The sequence below is a fragment of the Scardinius erythrophthalmus genome (assembly GCF_964197995.2).
Source record: "Scardinius erythrophthalmus genome assembly, chromosome: 18".
NCBI lineage: Eukaryota > Metazoa > Chordata > Actinopteri > Cypriniformes > Leuciscidae > Scardinius > Scardinius erythrophthalmus.
The window spans coordinates 1,550,060-1,571,535 of NC_138238.1; the positions used below are offsets into that span (position 1 = coordinate 1,550,060).

General features: G+C 36.7%; 2 protein-coding genes across 4 annotated transcripts in view; both read left to right on the forward strand.

The window, feature by feature from the left end:
* The window catches only part of ascc1 (activating signal cointegrator 1 complex subunit 1), a 14,585-nt gene extending 7,335 nt beyond the window's left edge, over nt 1-7,250 (forward strand). For all 3 annotated transcript variants that reach the window (XM_081393633.1, XM_081393632.1, XM_081393634.1), the window contains 2 exons: nt 3,321-3,394; nt 6,319-7,250. In XM_081393633.1, coding sequence (XP_081249759.1) covers nt 3,321-3,394; nt 6,319-6,435 — 191 coding nt within the window. In that variant the 3' untranslated portion in view covers nt 6,436-7,250. The remainder of the gene's footprint in view (nt 1-3,320; nt 3,395-6,318) is intronic.
* Nucleotides 7,251-12,442: 5,192 nt separating this feature from the next.
* Nucleotides 12,443-21,476, forward strand: part of LOC308706817 (testican-2) — a gene marked incomplete at its 5' end in the record, with an annotated part of 36,633 nt that continues 27,599 nt past the window's right edge. Inside the window, 2 exons of the mRNA XM_081392682.1 lie at nt 12,443-12,607; nt 20,025-20,213. Coding sequence (XP_081248808.1) covers nt 12,443-12,607; nt 20,025-20,213 — 354 coding nt within the window. The remainder of the gene's footprint in view (nt 12,608-20,024; nt 20,214-21,476) is intronic.

A 21,476-nucleotide genomic window follows, 5' to 3' on the forward strand; every position in this document is an offset into this window, starting at 1 on the left:
ACACGTCATTCATAACCGACATGATCACAGTCACTCAGTCCAGTCACACTAACCCGGATCACACTAACCCGGATCACACTAACCCGGATCACACTAACCCGGATCACACTAACCCGTATCACACTAACCTGGAGCAGCCCTGACTCTGTTGCATGAAGGGAGGCTAAATGAATCTACATTAAGTTACTATGGAGATTTACACTTTGCAGCTAGCCTGCTCTGGAGCAGGCTAACAACCAGGCTAAGATTAATCCTAGTGATTGATCGGCTAGTTCCTCCCTAAATCCTACTAGATATTAATGTGTTTTAGTCACTTCATGGTCCTGCATTAAAATACTAGATATACTGTCATTCATCCAAGTATGCGTACTGTTATTTTAGTTATTATTGAAAACTGCTGTTCATTCAATGTCAGAGGTTTGATGAATATTATTCGAGATTTAAAGCATTTATTGTCATACACCCAGTGAGGAAAGCAGATTTTCCTGAGCAATTATAACTTTACTGTCCACAATGAATGCCAACACAGTGCAAAAGAAAGAACTATACAATACAATATGAGAAATAGAATATAGACTATGTATATCTATATATGCAAGTATAGAGTAGAAATGTACTGTTGAATGAGAAAAAATATCAATATATTATATTTTATTGCAGTTGATGAGATACAGTGCTATGCATAAGTTTAGACACCCATGCTAAAGTTGACCAAAAAGAGGAATAAAAAAATCATCTTTTGGAAATTGAACTTAATGCCTTAATTTAAAAAATTAGGAAAAATCCAACCTTTAAGGACACCAATTTTCTTTGTGAATGAATAATGTATCGTAAATAAATAAATGTTCTTCCTTAAAATACAGGGTGCATAAGTGAGGACACCCCATATGTTAAATTCCCATAGAGGCAGGCAGATTTTTATTTTTAAAGGCCAGTTACTTCGTGGATCCAGGATACTATGCATCCTGATAAAGTTCCCTTGGCCTTTGGGATTAAAATAGCCCCACATCATCACATAGCCTTCACCATACCTAGAGATTGGCATGGTTTTATTTCAGTTAGCCTAATAGCTAGTTTGATTTGCATTGAGAGATGATCTTATGGAAAGAACTCCATGCCAATCTCTAGGTATGGTGAAGGCTATGTGATGATGTGGGGCTATTAGATGGATAAAAATAGAGCAAATTATCTGATTATAGATAACATCAAATCAATTAGAAACAAATTGATAAGAGTAAAAAGATTAAACAGATTATTGACATAAAATAAACTAAATAGATCAAATAGATGCACATAGTGGGTATAGGTGTTTGCAATTATTCTACATGTTAAATGCATGTCCACTGGTCACATTTAAGGCAAAGTATACAATTATTTTTGAAAATGACAAGTAGGGCCTAACTCCTTGAATTGTAATTATGAGGGTTTCAGTGGAGCACTGGTTATTTGGACTACTTGTGCATTCAATCGGTCCGCTATCGTTTGCCAAGCATTCTCTCTTTGCTTTATTACAGCAGCTGTGTTGCCTTTTTTACATATGTTTCACTTCTTTATACGTTTCCATAAGAAGCTGTTGCTCATTAGGCGAAAAGTATGCCGCACGGGTTTTGTCCATTTTTGCATCGGTGATTCTGTGATCGATTTCGTGATCTTTTTAAGAATGCTGTGAACGCGCATTTATCCAAACTATATACTCCCGGCTTGACATATCCGCGCGTTCTCATCCTGGCTCAGCAAACGTGCAACGGATTAAGCCAGGATGCACTGATTAAACTAGGTCAAGCCGCGACTGTTCTGTTATCCTGGCTTTCTTAATTCTACTTTTGTGCAATACCCCTCAGGATCACACTAACCCGGATCACACTAACCCGGATCACACTAACCCGGATCACACTAACCCGGATCACACTAACCCGGATCACACTAACCCGGATCACACTAACCCGGATCACACTAACCCGGATCACACTAACCCGGATCACACTAACCCGGATCACACTAACCCGGATCACACTAACCCGGATCACACTAACCCAGATCACACTAACCTGGATCACACTAACCCCGGTGGACCGTGTGGAGTTACACAAGCAGAATAACAACGTGTTTATCAGGGGCTTGTTTGTCCCAATGTTGTTCTGAAGTCGTGAATGTCTTCATCTCCATCATACAAAGCTCTCATTCAGCCGTGAGAGTAACTGTGTGTGTGTGTGTGTGTGTGTGTGTGTGTGTGTGTGTGTGTGTGTGTGTGTGTGTGTGTGTGTGTGTGTGTGTGTGTGTGTATGTGTGTGTTGTGCTGTTTTCAGTGTGCTGGCTGAGTAATGTGATTGCATCCCTGAACACCGTGAGCTGATATAAACATGTTGATCACGTCTCATTATGTCATCAGTGTTGTTGAAATGCGGGCGTTGTGTGTCTGAGGGCGTTCGCTGTGTTCACGAACAGCGAGTTTATATGATACAATGTTGCATTTTCTTCTTGGTTCGCTTCTATTTCACAAGCAGGGTTTGAAATAAACCTTTTCACTCACTGGACTAAATTTTGAAGTTACCGGCCATTCAAAACTTCTACTAGCCTACTATAAGATGTATATATCATCTGAAAGCTGAATAAATAATCTTTCCATTGATGTGTGGTTTGTTAGGATAGGACAATATTTGGTCGAGATACAACTATTGTAAATCTGGAATCTGAGGATGCAACAAAATCGAAACATTGAGAAAATCTATGTTGGCGATTGTGCAGCATTCACTCACAGAAATACATGTTTTATATATTTACGGTAGGAAATTTACTAAATATCTTCATGGAACATGATCTTTACTGAATATCCTCATGATTTTCGGGCATAAAAGAAAAATGGATAATTTTGACTCGTACAATGTATTGTTGGCTATTGCCACAGATAAACCCGTGCGACTCGAGACTGGTGACGTGATCCAGGGTCACACACACACACACACACACACACACACACACACACACACACACACACACACACACACACACACACACACACACACACACACACATATATAATAAAATCTGGATTTCTTACATTCATTTCTTATTCAAACTAAATCCTGTCATCCAGCGTCTCCTCCCGTCCTTTCATCCTCATCCTTTTCACCAAAAATGTAATTTAGTTGATTTTTACCCGCATGTGCCGGGTTGGCCGGTGTTAGTTTCAAACCCTGATCACAAGGCAAGATTTCAAAGCGTTCCTAAAGTTTAAAGGCAAGTCACATGTGAGGAAGACTGTCCTCTTATTGGTCTTCCTCTGCGCCCTGAATCTCTAACCTGTTCTGTGTTTCTCTCAGCCGAGGATAGAGGAGCTTCAGGAAGACCGAACGTTAAAGATCGAGAAGCTTTCAATGCCAGGAACATCTTACAGGTGAGAAGCTCGACCCGATCAGTGTGTCTGGCGTCTTCAAACCAGGGTCAACATCATGTTCTTTTGCAGAAGCTAATCATCATAAATGTTCCTTGAGCATCAAATCATCATATTAGAGTGATTTCTGAAGGATCATGTGACACTGAAGACTGGAGTAATGATGCTGAACATTCAGCTTTGAGCACAGGAATAAATTACACTTTACTGTATATTCACATAGAGAACAGATGATTTACATTACAATAATATTTCACTGTTTTTACAGTATTTTTGATCATATAAACAGTCTTGGTGAGCAGACGAGACTCTTTCAAAAACTTTAAAACATATTACTGTACATACAGTTTATACGTACATGAATTTGTAGTTCACATTCAATACGAAGTCTTATCAGTACAGACAGAATACATGATTGCAACATGGGAGGAGACGAGATATTATAGATATAAATGAAGTATTGCACCAGTTGATGAGCAACATTTACCTTGATAATCACAGCACTGAATGTTAGAACTAATATTACACTTCAAGTGATAATGCATGCCGTTACCATGGTATTCCCATCATATGTTCACCCATTATGTCCCATCAAATTGCTTTGCATGAAAGCTATAAAAACAAAAACATAAGAGCTTACTTTGAGTATCTGTCGCCCCCTGTTGGCAGTCAGCAGAACTTCAACACGCACACACACACACACACACACACACACACACACACACACACACACACACACACACACACACACACACACACATACACACAGACAGACAGAGGCTGTTTTTTATTTTTGGTGTTCTGTCCAGAAACCACTACGCCTGTTTTTTTCTCAGAACTTCTGTTCCATTAAATGGTCAAAATAATTCTGGGAAAACAACTCCAGTGAATGTTGGTTAAAAAATAAGTTATTTAAAACATCTGGGGCCTCATGTATCAATCTTGCGTACGCATAAAAACTTTGCGTACGCTAGCTTTCACGCTCACGGTCGTATGTACTAACAGTGAAATTAACGCGAGAATGTGCGTTCCTCCACGCCAATTTCATGTCTGCCGTACGTACATTTCTCAGTGTTTTTGTCCTTTGGCGACTCTTACAGGCAATGAAGTGAAGTTGCAAACATTACACAACGAATTGTTCTACAAGTCTAAGCATTGCTATTAATTTGCAATTTATAAAATAATTGACATATATTGTCACACGAGCCTTATGGGAATATTCTATCAATTATTATTAAGTAAGAACATATAAAAGCATATGCAAACTGATACATACAACCCTTAGTCTATGACAATGACAGCTTTGGTTTAATGTCCACCTTTATATCAGACCATTTCTTTTTAAGGTCATTTAGGGTAGACGGTGTACAGCTGAGACATGTGTACATTTGAGACACTTTAAATAACTTGCGTTCGCACCAAGCACAAGTTGTGATTTTTGCTGTGCACGTCGTGCATATTAGTGTCCTCTTTGATCGTGGGAAATTTGAACAACGGAAGCATCTCCGATCCGAAGATAGATCTTCTAAGATTTTCTAAGATATGACGTTCACTTCACCATGCACTGTACACAATGAATAGCTTATTATCCTTATGTGACTGTTAAACGTATCTGGTATCACCACAAACGTTATTCTGTGCCCTAAAAACTGGCATATTTCATGGTATTGTGTCATGCAAGGTAATTGCAAAATCTAGAGAAATATGCGAGGTGGCCAGCGGGGGACAGTTGAGACCCATACTGTACCCCCGATAGAGTTCTATTAGGAAACACACTGTTTAGTTGTTCAGTGTTATGATAACAGATTAAACGTCATAATTAGCCAGCATAGGACGCAAATTAAAATAAAATTAGATATTTGTGGTATTTAAACTGTGTAGGCTATTATTAATAAATATTTTTACATATCTTGTTCCTGCTTTATACATTTTAACCAGTGCTAATTTAAATAAAATGAATGAATATAAATGGATGAATAAACAAAAATGTTGCCCGATTGTTATTTTCTTCCTTATTTATTATATTTACAATGAATGGTTAGTTACCTTTACATCATTAAAAATGGGTGTCTCAACTGTACCACATATGGGTACAGTTGAGGCAAATTTGAGACAAAAAGCACCTTATTTTTATGAGCTAATTGTGGAAAATATAAACTACTTGTGGGTATTATTGATTGATAATATCTTAGTCTACAAGCTAATGAAATGTCATGTGGAAATTCACTTCTTTTCAGTGTCTATTTTTGTGTGAAAAATCAAAATGCAAAAAGTGTCTCAACTGTACTCAGTCTACTCTACAGTACGACGATCCCACCGCATTGACGGCATCAGGCAAACTCTCCCACTCATATTTTTTCCTTTTGTTATTAATTCCGGAGGACAAAGTTCCAAATATTTTTTTTTTTCGTTTCTACCTCCGATAGCACCTCCAATTCACTTTCTGTAAAGTTTCGTTTCTTGTCACCATTTTCTTACTGCTTACTTTTGCCAAAGTGGACTCATTACCATATTTAGATTAATTGAATTAAGGGAGGAGACTGGGTGGGGCGTTGTGCTCGTGCATGTGCGCTCAATTTTATGTTAACTGGGATGTACAAAGAGAATATGCGTGGGATCCTTCGTACGCAGAGATTCATACATCTGGGTTTTTTTGTGCGTACGCACATTTACAGCTTTGTCCGTACGCAATGTTTTAGTATGAATTCAACGCAAGGCTTTGTACATGAGGCCCCTGCTCTCTTAGTTTCATCATATTTTAGAGCAGAAACGTGAGTTAAACTGATTAAACTGTGTTTAAATAATTAATCATCCGTGTTCAGATCGCTCTTGTTTCCACAGTAACAGCGCTGAGATGGTTTTGTTTCTGATTCTTTAATGTAAATATTGATGATGAATAATAATCGTCTCTTTGTGTCTTTCTGCAGATGTTCGGCAAGGTTTATTTCGGAGCGTTTGAGCTGAATTCAGTGCAGATCTCTCAGCGGTTCTCCACTGACAGCACGGGATACTATTCCTCTGCGGGACACGTCACATTCTCATGACTACACACTCATAACTCATAAACGCCTCCAAATTACTGATTGAAATAGGATTACACATTAATAATCCTTTATCTTTGTCATGCATTGTAAATATGAATATAAAGAGCATTTCAATGCACAAAAACATTTTTCCCCAGTGTTTCTATTCATAAATGTATCAAGAAAAAAGATGCATCTCAATTTCCAAAGAATTATGAAGCAGCACAATTGGTTTCAAGAGTCTATGCACTACAATCATTTTTATCCCAGTGTTTTATTTGAATGTAGATTAAATGTCAGGAATTTTTATCCATGACCCAAGGAATCCATAGACAACAAGATCATGATTTTTTTTGACAAACTGCTCAAAAGTTATTAGCAAAAATTGCTATTTTTGCATATTTCATGACCCATAGGGGGCGCTGTTTCCAACTTTGGCATGTCCCCTCAGATTATGGCTCTGATGAAGCATACCAAGTTTCATTTAGATTGATCAAAGTTTGGCTGAGAAACAGCCTCTGAACCGTAGCTATATAATACAAATAAAGGTATTCAATTAATTTAATAAGATTAGATTTGCGACATCATAACTTGTTAGGTCATTTCTGTGCGGCTCGGCCCAGAAATCATCTGAGCCAGTTTTCGTAAGAATTGGGCAAAATTTGAGAAAAGTTGTGAAAAATCAGAATACTGTAGCCTACTTTTCAAAATGGCCACTACTGTAATGGGCGGAGCCTTAATGTAAGATGTTGAATGTGATCGGCATGATGAGAGGAATCGGGTGTATTAAGTTTCATTTTTCTAGAACAAAATGTTAAATAAATGTTATAACCATTTGAAAATTGAGTTTTTGAACTGGTGGTGGCGCTATAGAGCACGATTACTATTCAAGATGGCAAAGTCATCTAATTAGGGCCCCTAGTGGACCCCGGACCCCTGGTTGAGAGCCACTGCTTCACAGTGTCTTCTGTTGAAGTCTTGTCTGTGTCGTACTGTCGGTCAGTGTCCAGCAGGTGGCGCTATAAGGTCACGATGAGGCTGTTTGCTCTGAGATGCTCTTGAATGGAATGATGACACATAAAACATAAAATCAGTCCAGAGAGAGAAAACGTGTCTCTCTTCAGGTTAATGTCAGCGCTATTTTATTCAAAAGAAACCTGTCGAGTTCAGCCTTGAGACTCTTAATGAAAATATGAAGCTTTTACTGCTTGATTTATTGCACAGTTCAGATTAATAAATAAGGTTAAACAGTTCATCCATATATACAGTATATATCCATATATACATATCCATATCCATGTATATATCCATATTTACATATAGTTCATACATATATATATGCATATATGTGTATATTCATGCAGTATGTAAGTTGATGTCTGTGTACATGTAAGTTTTTATGAAATACCCTGATGAACACAGATCTTTGTGTGTTCATACTAAAGTATGGTTAATTGCAACATTAATTTAAAGTCCCCCTGTGGTGAAAATCCAGCTTTTAATGTTGTTTATATGTCTATGTGGTGTTTTTAATACGCTTTAAGACAAACCATGTGTAAATTCATAAGTCGACACCATTGCTGAGTATTTTCTCCTTAAAACTGCAGTGAACCAATCATTTTATCACTTAAAACACATCTTTTATCACCGATATTCTTTTCCTTGAAAAAAATTCTTCATGCCTTAAAATATCTTGAATGTAACTCGACACCCTTGCCTCCTTTAGTATGCGCGGTTCTATGAATATGCAAATGAGCCCCGCCTCCACTCACTCACTCAGCTCAGAGATCCACTGGTTGACGATCACACGTTGATCTGATTGGTTACAAGGTAGTTTGTGACGTCAGAAACACCAGCGATTTCAAAGCGTGTTTTTGAGACTGTCTTTGGTTCACTGCAGTTTTAAGGAGGAAATACTCAGCAATGCTGTCGACTTATGAATTTACACATGGTTTGTCTTAAAGCAGATTAAAAACACCACATAGACACATAAACAACATTAAAAGCTGGATTTTCACCACAGGGGGACTTTAAATTAATGTTGCAATTAACCATACTTTAGTATGAACACACAAAGATCTATTCTGAAAATAGACACTTTAAAGATTTTAAAAAATCATAAAAAAAGCCGAGGTGTGCGCCTGGACCCCTATTTCCATCTAGACTATACAGAGGGACTCCTTGTTTGGACATTCAGAGTCGTGTTGTGATGTTAATGAATACAGCATGTTTCTGATGTCTAAAGCTGATAGTTCAGACTTTACTGTGGATGTACAGTATATATAAATACACGTGAGGCACATTCTTAATGTAGCATTTAGCTTGACAACACTGAAAGTCTACAGTCAGACAAGTGCCTTCATCCATTATATAAAAGCAAAGAATTAAACCCACACTCCCTGAGACACGCGTTACAGCCGGATTTAGACCCAAAATGCTTCTCTTTCAATCTCTCTCTCATGTGTGTGTGTGTGTGAGTGTGTGTGTTAAAGGTCAGCACAATGTCTTCATCAGAGCCAGAGAGTCTCCTGAGAGGAAGAGGAGAGAGACTCGTTCACAGAGATGCTGGTTTGTAAGTTAATGAGATTTGAGCTGAGATTCTCTTCTGAGAGCTGAGATGAAAGCGGACATAAATCAGCCTCTTGAAATGCACTAATACTTCACAAATTTTGAAATGTTTCAACTAAAATGGATGTTTGCCAGGATGTAATTAGTGGCTCATTATGAATGCAGCAATGCTTTCAGCGCAAATGAGTTTAATAAAGACAGGACTGTATTACTGTAAGACAAGCTGGTTCTAAGCTATCTTTCTCTGAATTATATCCAGTTTATTTAAACATTACGACTATGTACAGCTAGTTTGATATTTGAAATTCAAGTTTAGAGTGTCATTTTATATGTGAGATATTAAGCACAGAACATCAAGATCTGATCATGTTGCTGGTTAGTTAGTGATTAACTCTTTCTGCTGAAATCTCTCAGGAATCTCAGCTTGGACTAATGAGATTTAGACTTTTATGCACAATATTATGAATAATTTAAAGGTAAATTGTCTGATTACGTCAGAGGTCGACTCATGACTACAGAAATCGCCTGCTGATCACAGCATGAAAAAAGAAAACTTCACGCTTTTAGAAAAACAGTGTGTATGCGAATCTGTCTGACTTGATCAGTCTCACTGTGGTTTCAATTTGCATATAAACAAACATGTATGTGTGTATGTATATGTGTATATTAAAACTGCAGTGAACCAAAGACAGTCTCAAAAACACGCTTTGAAATCGCTGGTGTTTCTGACGTCACAAACTACCTTGTAACCAATCAGATCAACGTGTGATCGTCAACCAGTGGATCTCTGAGCTGAGTGAGTGGAGGCGGGGCTCATTTGCATATTCATAGAACCGCGTATACTAAATGAGGCAAGGGTGTCGAGTTACATTCAAGATATTTTAAGGCATAAAGACATTTTTAGGGAAAAAACGTTTAAATATGACATTTTGGTGATCAGAGATGAGTTTTAAGGGACAAAATGATTGACAGGGGGACAAGCTACACACTCTATTAATTAGGGTTAGAAGAACTGTCGCCAAACATATAACATGCTAGAAACATAATAATCACTGCAATAATGATGGATGATCCAATGATTTTAACAATGATAATAGTAAACAAACATTTTATAATAATTATACAACAATATTTCATTTAAATAAACACCAATAATGAAGTCAACATTTTCCAGAACATAAAGGTTGGATGACTTACTACTTGTACCTTTAGATAACAGTTAAATTAAAGTGCTCATTTAGCTCAACTCAAATATTTGCAGTTAATATGACTTAAAGTTTCGAGTTTTCAAACCACTGGAATAAGTTCACAGAACTTTAAAAAAGAAGTACACAACCACCATTTTATGTTAACCAAACTCAATGTTTATTAGTTTGTGTTGTCATTGTTTGAAATATGTTGAGTTTGTTTACTTAAAAACGTGACTCAAAACAACATTTTTGAGGCAATTAATTGCCTCAATTACATTGAGTTTAACTAACTTAATATATCTAAAAGTCAAATATGAACTATAATATTTGGTGAATGCTGAATAATGCTGGCTTTTCTGTCACTATAGAGGCAGTGTAACCTGATTTCACTTCTTCCCACTCAGTGAATAATGCCGTGGGCTTCTTTCACACATCAAACCTCCACATCTCATTCACAACCTCTCAGTTCAGCAACGCTCCTCATTAATAATCTCCAGACGTCTTTAAAGAAGAGAAAGCGTTTTATAGTCGCATGTCATGTAGCAAAAAATCTAAATCTGAAGAAGTCTGTTATAGCACATGATTTAAACATTGAGGATTTATTTCCATTTAGTCAACGATGAAATGCCTCATTAACCCTGCTGGGCTGCTTTGGTTTAACTCAATACTTTCCTGATTCATTTTGTAACAGCAAACAAGTTTAGAGACAGATTTATTTCAGATGTGTTCATTTAAAATAAGTAGCCTCATATTTACAAACGCTGCATAAATAAACATGTAAGAGTTGATTATTTGACACTAGGTCTATTGAAATACTGTCATCTTTATTAATCTAACTCCATATTGATTTTCTGGGATCATAGATATGATTGTAAATATAGCCTACATTTCTAAATTGTGCTTTTGACAGACATCCGGAAAGAGTTTGATTTACTAAGCAACCTCCAGTGGGTTGAATGGATAAATAAAATGTGAGATTATTGTAGAGAAAGCGGATTATTACGGATTAAACAGATTATGTTATCTGTTTGAGAACGTCTAATCAGACTTTTGAAACAGAAGAATGATCGAAAAGTGAAAATGTCCATTTCACACACGTGTGCTGATGTGTGTGTGTAGATGATGATGGTGGTCATGTTTGTTCATCACACACTCTCATGTCGTCAGAGCGGGGAAATTGCAGTATAATCTGGGATTATTATTGAATCCTCATATGCTCATTAGACTAATCTCTGGTTTACTTTATTCCTCTAAATATTCCACTAAAACAGATTAACTTAGTGCTGAAACAAACCGTGGTGAATACCCTGCATTATCATCACTAACAAAAATACCATAGTTTTACCATGTTTTTGACATGTACTACTTGGTAATACCATTGAAGTAGCCTACTTAACATAGTTTTATGCTTATGAGTATTTTAATGTGGTAATCATTCAATACCATGATATACAGTTGTCAACATTTGAAGTGGATCAAGTTGTCCTATATATCAAAAAATGCATCTATAACTTTGATGAAAGGTTTTGATACACTTCAAATGTTGACTACATATATCCAAGTATGGAATCACCACTGGACTTTGCATTTTAAGGGATTAAGTGCGTTTAGTTAAGGTTTGAAAATGATTTTTCCCCTATATCATGGTGGTGAGATATTTCTAATGGCTTTTAAAGAGAAAATATCCATACAAAATGTACTGTGGTGGGACATGAGGGTCATACTAAACATAATAAATACACAGGGAACTTAATGACAGACAGCTGAACATAATCAGTAACCAAGGAGACTAACTAGGTGATCAAGACTGAACTGAAGCCAACACACAGGAATGAAATGAACACACAAGACACAACAAAATACTGACAGGTAATATATAGGCGACTCTATATATTATTCCACCGTATTCAAAGAATACCATGAGATTATCATGGTAAATATGTAAAATGGGTAATATATAGCCTAATGCTGTTTTGGTCCTTATTTCGTAAATGCCAACATCAATTGATGAATTTAATTGCCTCAGTTCAACGGCACTTGCACAGATGCAGGACAGCGACTTTCTCTCTCTCTCTCTCTCTCTCTCTCTCTCTCTCTCTCTCTCTCTCTCTCTCTCTCTCTCTCTCTCTCTCTCTCTCTCTCTCTCTCTCTCTCTCGCCCCCTCTCTCCCTCTCTCTCTCGCCCTCATCATCAGTTCGTCACCTGAGCGGTGATCAGACCATCGCCTCGCTCGAATCTCTCTCGTGTTTCTTCGTGAGAAACGGATCATCATGAGCGGTTTATCTGTTGTTCAGCTGCTGCTCGTGACTCTGATGATGAGCGCGAGGGAAGCGCGGGAGATCGGTGGCGGGAATTTCCTTGAGGACGAGCAGCAGTGGCTCTCAACCGTCCACCAGTACAGCCGAACCGTCAAACACTGGAACCGCTTCAGAGACGTGAGTTTCCCGCCGTTTACTGTCCGCGTCAGTTTAAAATCTGTTATTTCTTCTATTTATCTACAATTCAACCGAACAGACAATCTGACTGAACTACAACATTGCAAGGGTAGTAGCCTATATTTTTAAAGTATCACCTTTAAAAATGTTTAAAGACAAACACCTTTAGTCTTGACTGCAAAAAATGCCATTGACCTTTTTTGACCATTACTGCCATGAATAGCGATTTTGTTCATTTTAAACATTAATAACCTCTATAGGGGCATGTTGTCACATCGGGAACCTGATTGGCTCTGATTTGAGAATACTTTTTCTTATATATATATATATATATATATATATATATATATATATATATATATATAGGCTATAATGTATATGTATATGTTATACATATTATCTATGTATTATAGGCTGTCAGCAAAATGTTAAACGAATTAAAACAATTGTAAAAATAAAACAAAATTAATTTTACATTTATCTATGTTGAAATAAATGTTTTACGCCAACATACAGTGCTAGAGTAAATCTGATGTGCAAGACTTAATGAGATATATAACAACTAGCCCCAGTATCTGCTGTTGCAATGCAAACTATGAAAGTGAATATTATATTAATATTATTATTGTTTTAATTTTTTTTATTCAAATAATGTCTTAATGTTGCATGTTTTATTTTATAAGGTCCTCAATTTGGGATGCACGATGGATTGGCAACCAAATTTGTTATCATCAACAACATACTTTTAATTTATTAAGTTTTGATTCATTTTAGCTTATTGATATCTATCGATAATGTGTAGCCTACTTATTGTGAATGTGATTATTACTGAATATATTTATGTAGTTTTGGACTTTTTTTAAGATTTAGATAAATTATAAGATAAATCACAGATAAATCACTTATTAGAATTACTGCAATATTCCTTTTTTTTTTTACATTTTGATTTCATGGTGACTTGAACATAGTGAAGAACCTTTAACATCCATGGAATTGTTCCATTGCACAAAAGCTTCTTTATAGTGATAAACAGTTCTTTATTCAGATGTTCTTTTTAGAACTGATCACTGAAAGGTTCTTTGGCATCGTTGAGAAGAAACATTGTTTCGGTTGTATGTTTTAGTGTATAAGACAAGTTTTATATTCATATTGTAGTTTTTTTCAGCAAGGAAACTTTTTCCACACATGATCTCAGCTCATCTCCTTCACGCTGTGCGGAAGAGAGAGTGGGAAACGGGGAAGTTGTGTGAGAAATGACATCTGAAGTCCCGTCTGCTCCCCGAGGTCCTCCTGTCTGGATGAGTTAGCGCTACATAGACGGACATTGTGTGTTTTGTGTTTGTTTATTGGAGAGAAAGACACATTGGGAACTGTCATTCAGTGCAGGACTGACTTGGGTGACAGGCGAGGGCCGGAGAGTGTGTGTGTGTTAGACCAAGGGTTCTGGTTTGACTGGTCAGTTGCTGGGCCTGTGGTTTTAGGGAACCTCATCAGATTAGAACAAATGTGGGCGGGGCTTGATTGTGTCCGTGGGGAATTGATTGGATGTTTGTGGTTTGCTATTGGCTGATCTCATGTGAGTGACAGGTTGCCCCGCCCACATCATCAGAGAAGAGAAGAGATGCTGCAAGAGGAACTTATTCTGATTCAAGATCACCAGGAACAGGGATTTAAAATAATAAAGATGTGTAAGCCTAGGGTTGCACCGAAACATGTTGGCCGATACGATAATTCTTTATATTTGAAAGCCGATAACCGATATATTGGCCGATAAATCTAAATCCAAAGTTTTATATATTTTTGAGAGCCTGATTAAAAAAAAAATTCATCTCCAAAACACAATTATAATGATGTTCTTATTTTAAGTTTATGTAGCCAAAGTGACCGATTTGCGCTTCACATGTTGCACTTTGGCGTATCTTACTTAAAAAAAAAAAAGTGATTTCAATCATATTTCAAGCAATTCAAAACCATCATGTTGAACAGTGTCTCAGCTGAAGGAAATAAACATTATTTATCGACTATAATATATCGGCCAAATCTTCTTATCAGGCTGATAACATTAAAAATTAACATATATTATCGTCCGATACCGATTTGGTGGCCGATATATTGTGCATCACTAGCATAAAGACTGTATGAAACGCATCTGTTTTCTTTCTTAATTTATGTTAATGATCTCATTGAGCAGATTTACCTTTGGACTCACTTGTGCACGAACACTGGAGACTAAAGTTAAAGTGGAATATAGTCAAGATGACTAATTTATTTTCCTTCCTAATTTAAATACCATACGTCACTCTAGAGATCTGATTGCGGCCTTGAAACTGTATTTTGCATGATTTTATTTCATGCATTTATCTTTCAATTTAATTGAGCCTATTCTCCATGCATGTTTGTGTGAAACTCAAAGTGCATAATCACAAAAACACGACGAGATGCTGGAGGTCTGAGGAATAAACTTCAGGCATCCTAGATGAACTTCTGATGCATTCAGTTATTTTTTTATCGAGGTCAAGTTATTTGAAGACATTTGATTAGTGCTACGGTCAGATTGATTTAAGACAATTTGATAATGACCATGTTAATTTGATAAAAGACCATGTAATATTGCAGTGCATGCTTACATTACGCCAGAGAGCTGAATGCACTTGGATATTGAGATGCACGATGAATAATGTGTGAATAAATGAATCTTTTAAAACTTCAGAAAGTTCACGCTGGTCAGAAGTGAAATCTGGAGTGTTATAATGTAAATTATGCGCTGATGCATTGAGCCATATGCCAGTGTAGAGATGTTTCCTCACACTAATGATGTGTGTGTGTGTGAGTGATTAATGCTCATGTTTATTCACACTCGTGACACTGTAAACACTGTCGATGAGCCTCATGCTACACTTCTGTACAGTCTTGTTTCACTCCTCAGCTTCTCGTCTGCTTGTGTTTGTTACAGGCTGCATGAAAAAATGTATTTCCAAAAGACTCGTTACAGCTGAGGACGAGTGATGAACATGTTGCGTTTTACTTCTGCACTGTATGATGTGATACTGACAGGGTCCAAAATGAACTTTTTACCACACCTGCTATAGTTGCACGTGAGTTCTCAAAGTTTACCAGCCATAATTATTTCTTATCAGCCTTGAAATGGTATTTTGCATGATTTTTATTCGTGCATTTACCATGCAATACATTTATTGAGCTGTTTGTTTTCCTAGCAACTCGAAAAAGCACTGTCACAAAAACATGTTGCACTTTATGCTGTTATGCGGTTTCATTTTATGTTGTTTTATTTAATACTGTTTTTATGTTTTTTCACATATTTTGTGTGTTTATTCATTTTATGTTACGTTATGTATTATTTTTCATTTTATGTTGTTTCATGGTGTTATGTTACATTTATGTTATAGATTTAAAGTTTTTTTTTTATGTTTTATGCTGTTTTTGTTGTTTTGTTCTTTCATGGTATGTTATGTTACATTGTTTTATATTTTATTTATGTTATGTTTTATTTTGTTTTTTCATGATTATTCCATGAACAACATAACTTAAAACATTTTTTCGCATTGTTTTGTTTAATTTTTTACATTGTTGTTTCATGTTATGTTTTATTACATTTTGTGTTTTGTTTTGTTGCGTCAGCTTATTTTTTCATGTTATGTTATATTATGCTATTAAATTCTTTATTTTGTAGGTAGATGAGGAATATTCCTCAAATATTTGTCACCACATGGAGGTATGAAGAATAAAAACTTGGCATTCTAGATAATCTTCTGATAATAAATGTTAGTAGATGGCATGATTTGAACAACTCATGCCTCTTATGGTCAGGTAGTTATTCTTACTATTTGATATAAACCATTTAATATCGCAGTTTACCAGTCAGCTTGTGAGTAATTTGTGCTTGCTGCATATTTAAAGAGGTGGTATAATGCCCTTTTCACAAGATGTAAAATAAGTCTCTGATGTCCCCAGTGTGTGTGTGTGTGTGTGTGTGTGTGTGTGTGTGTTTGTGAAGTTTGAGCTCAAAATACCCCACAGATATTTTTATATAGCATGTTAAAGTTGTCACTTTTTGAGGGTGAGCAAAAACACACCGTTTTGTGTCTGTCCCTTTAAATGCAAATAAGCTGCTGCTCCCGGCACACGGGGCAAAGCTACAATAGTTTGCACTCACACACATGCACTGAAAATTTCAAAAACTTTTAGCCTTTTATGTTCAAACCGGAGTCAGACAATGATGGAGAGACTCAAGAAGAAGTGACAACATGTAGAAGCAACAGGACATTTCTGAATGGTTAGTTGATGAATTTATGAAGCTGATGTGTAGCTATCTTCTAGTCATTGATTAGCATATTCTGTCATGATAATCTATAAATCGTGTTCAGGGGGCGGGGTTTATGTAAATTTTAGGGTTGGTGATGTCACTAACCCGGGAGGAAGCTCGTGTAGTCTCTACCAGCCGTTTGTTGTAGTCCTTAAAAAGATTTGCTGAGGGAAAGGCGACTGATGCTCCTGTCACGATAACACCTGTGTTTGTATAATGCGATGCAAACCTCAAACTTCAGACCAGATTCGAGCACAATTAGCAGAATCTGCTGAAGGGAAGCGTCACTCAAATGTTATATCTGTGATATCTGTGTGCCGAAGTAGTGATTGATTAATAGCTCTGCAGCACGGCGTCATTATTATTAATAACAGCAGTATTCCTGAGACAATCACTATCATTTATGTCAAGAAGAATCTGCGTTATCTTGCAGTCATGCTTCAGACAGATGTCTTGACTCTGATAATGCAGTGTTTTTCACAGATGGTGTTTCACAGGAAAATATGCGCTGAGAATGATTTGTTGCACCTGCTGTGAATAAATCAGATTAAAGGTAGTTTGTTGCCTGTGAGGTTGTTGTTTTTCTCGCAGCGATGACGTGATGAACCATTTTTGGTTCCTATAAGAACCTTTCAGTGATCAATTCTTCAAATTTTCATGTCTTAAAATATCTTGAATGTAACTCGACACCCTTGCCTCATTTAGTATGCGCGGTTCTATGAATATGCAAATGAGCCCCGCCTCCACTCACTCCCTCAGCTCAGAGATCCACTGGTTGACGATCACACGTTGATCTGATTGGTTACAAGGTAGTTTGTGACGTCAGAAACACCAGCGATTTCAAAGTGTGTTTTTGAGACTGTCTTTGGTTCACTGCAGTTTTAAGGAGGAAATACTCAGCAATGCTGTCGACTTATGAATTTACACATGGTTTGTCCTAAAGCGTATTAAAAACACTACATAGACATATAAACAGCTTGATTTTCACCACAGAGGGACATTAAAAGAGCCATTTTACTTCACTTGTTGTGAAGAACATTTAATAATCTAAAGAACGTTTTGTGGAATGGAAAGATTCCATGGATGTTAAAGGTTCTTCATGAAACCATCGATGCCAATAAATAACCTTTGTTTTGAACAATTTGTACACACATATTCTGGCAAAATAGTGAGTCAACCTGATGTTTGCAACCCATTTTACTTCTATAATGTGGTGTGTTTCTGAGTAGGCTCGTTTCCATTAAAGATTTGCGCAAAACTTTTGCAACTTTTTATTATTTTTTCTAAATATCGACAAAAAACTATTGCAAAATGACCGCGTTTCCATTAACCGATGTTATGCGACTAAAACGTAATTTTTTTTTCTCTCGAGATAAGTCATTCCAAAAATCATGGCAACGGACATTGGTAAGTTTATATATATATATATCACAGCCACGTCCCGCACTAGAGATTATTATTATTATTAATGGAAGGAAACGTATGTGTGTTTTCCAATCATTAATGGTGAGGAACGACCCTTATTATACTCGTGAGTGGCTCATATGAGGAGTTTCTGGGTGTTTCTCCCTCAGATCTGCTTCGAGGTCCTGATTGTGGCATTTATTTGAGGTTTAGAATCCATTATTCCTGTAATTCTTTTGTCTTATATGAATTTAATAAAGAGCTCTGTCTCGTATTCTGTCCAAACACACCGCGTCATCTACGTCAGGTGACTGTAAATGCGTTTCCATTGCAGTTTTGCGAAATATTCCTTTTTCGAATTGCCTGAAAAACCCCTCATGCGAGCGTAAAAACTTTTTTGCAATAAATAGGAGTTTTTACGAAATTGACGTGTTTTGTCATTTTGTCAACATAATCTTTTGAATGTTGAATTGGTCGACAAAGGCTTGTTTGAAAGTTAAAAAACTAAAGTTTTAAAAGCCTTGAAGCTTTATATTTCTGAAATGCCATCCGTTTCTTGTCGCCAAATCAATTCCAATTCCACTTTATGCATCCAGAAGGAGCCAGCCGTTTTTATTGTCGCTGTTTTCGTTGTTTTGGGCAGATAAAAAGAGCAGATCTGGAATACACAGAGACGCATAAGCACAAAATGTCTTGGTTTTCAACTGTATGTGTTGAAGTCAGTGCTTTTGGTTTTCACGTGTGTTAATGAGAAACTAATTAAAGATAGTTTTGGGAGTTTGTGGATGTACGGTCACTTTCCTCTTTGTGCCTCGGCTCATAATCCGTCTTGGCGGTGTTTGCGTGTCCTAATTATGTTTATGAATATGTTCTGATGTGGCATCTGTTATAAACGGAAAAGCAGCATATGTTGTGTTTAATCTGTTTACTCGGAAACACTTTATAACCATATATGGTAAACGGTTCAGGAAGTGGGTGTGGCATGAGCGAATGATTATGCAAATGAGTTGCATAAACTGCTTATGTGTAATTGTCCTTTTTAAAGCTTTACTGGTATCTGGGGGCTTATTTTACAGTCAGGACACGTTATTCATAAAAGAACAGAAATCTTGTAGCTGTCAGAGACAGTGGATGGGCTCGTCTTATTTTTTATTTTAGTTGTTATAGCAACCATAGGAATGTTGCTGGAGTGTTTAATGGTAACACTTTACATAGGGACCCAATGCATGCATTAATGAGCAATATTTTTACAGTATTTATTAATATTTGTTAATGTTAGCTAATAAAAATAAATGCTAGCTCTATACATTTTGTTTTTAATAATGCATTAACCCTTGAAGTCCAGACATATGAAATAATAGTCCAAAAAAAAAAAAAGGGGCCCAAACTGAGCAAAAATATACAATTTGGTGCAGATATTGAAGTAATTTTGACTTATCATAGTGGCATTCTCTATGCTCTTTTAATTCATATTTTTCTGTCAAACTCAATGCATTTTATTTATTTAGAGCTAGACCCATTATATCTACAGCTGGCATGTTGAGTCAGTTATGTGGATGTGAATCATCTTATGTGTGGATGTGAATCATCTTATGTGTGGATGTGAATTCATAAAGTCTTGCCTTACGGCCGCCACGATGGTGCTTAATTCTTAATGATGCACCCGGCCTTTAAAATTTTCATCGTCAGAAACCTTTCTCCCCGTCTCACTCTGGAGCGCTGTATAAACCAGCACACGGACTGAAGTTGAGCTGGAAGCCGTGTTTGTCCTCCTGCATATGCTTGCAGTCAGACAGCAGGGGATTGTGGGTAATTGCTCTTGCCCAGGGCGATGTGACCAGTGCGTCTGCCTTCACTGGTTCTGCAAAACTGGCGCAGGTTAGAGGATCATTTCAAGAGAGTTTAGATGATGCATTAAAGTGCCCCTATTATGCTATTATTAAAGGCTTCTAATGTTGTTTTAGAGTCTCCTACAATAGTGTTACATGCATCTAATGTCAAAAACACTTTAATTTCCTCATAATATACATCAGTCCTTTTATGAAAACGCTCAATAAAGGATTCAGTCTCTCTAAGCTCCGCCTCTCTGAGAGCTGCTCTGCTCTGATTGGTCAGAAAGCAAACGCTCATTATCATATCTGAATCTCAGCTCTTGATCACAGTGATACCAACAGTGGCAATGGCGTGGGTTTTACCGTCTCAATCTCAGAAAACAGCGTCTTCTCCACACGAACAACACGAACCAAACTCTTCCAGTCTCAGATAAACGACAGTGTTTGAGGGCGGGGCTAAGAGACGCTGTTCAGCCAATCAAGACCAGAGGCGGACATTATGCAAATTAGTTACAAACCTACGTAGATTGAGCTCCTGTAAGACTGAAATCAATTCTTTCTTTTAGGAGAGAAACTTTTATCTTTGATCTTTGAAACTTTGCAGAGCTTTTACACTCACAAACAGCTTCATTACACACTGCATGACAGAGAATATCACAAAAAGCATAATAGAGGCACTTTAAAGCAAGTTTTTGTGACCGTTTTACATCCGTTATCTTATGTATTTTGAGTTGAAGCAGTATTCGGCTAGTTAAATAATGCAAGACATGACCTGATGTTATCCATCAAAAGTTGGTTGGACGATGGAAAGTGTTTCTTGACAATTGGTTGGAAAGTAAGATGGATTTGTGTAGTCAACAGAAAAGGATGGTACATTTTGATAAAAGATTATAAAGTTATTTAACATGCACTGATGAATTATTCACAATAAGTCCAGGAACACGTGAGTTTAGAAAATAAATAGGGTGAATTTTAATTTCATGCTGACTTTAGCAACATAATTTATGTTGTTTAGTTTCCAAAATCAGATATTTTTCAGTCCATCTTTACGTTCAGATGCAGTTTCCTATGGAAGCTTGTTTCCGGCACAGAGTGACAAATAAAAAAGATAATTGCGACTCTTTAATCTCACCATTCTGACTTTTTTTCTCACAATTGCGAGTATAAATCTCACAATTCTGACTTTATCTCAGAATTACGTGATATAAAGTCGCATTTGTGTGTTATAAAGTCAGAATTATGAGATATAAACTCGCAATTGCGAAAAATATACTTGAAATTCTAACTTTTTTTCTCAATTCTGACATTA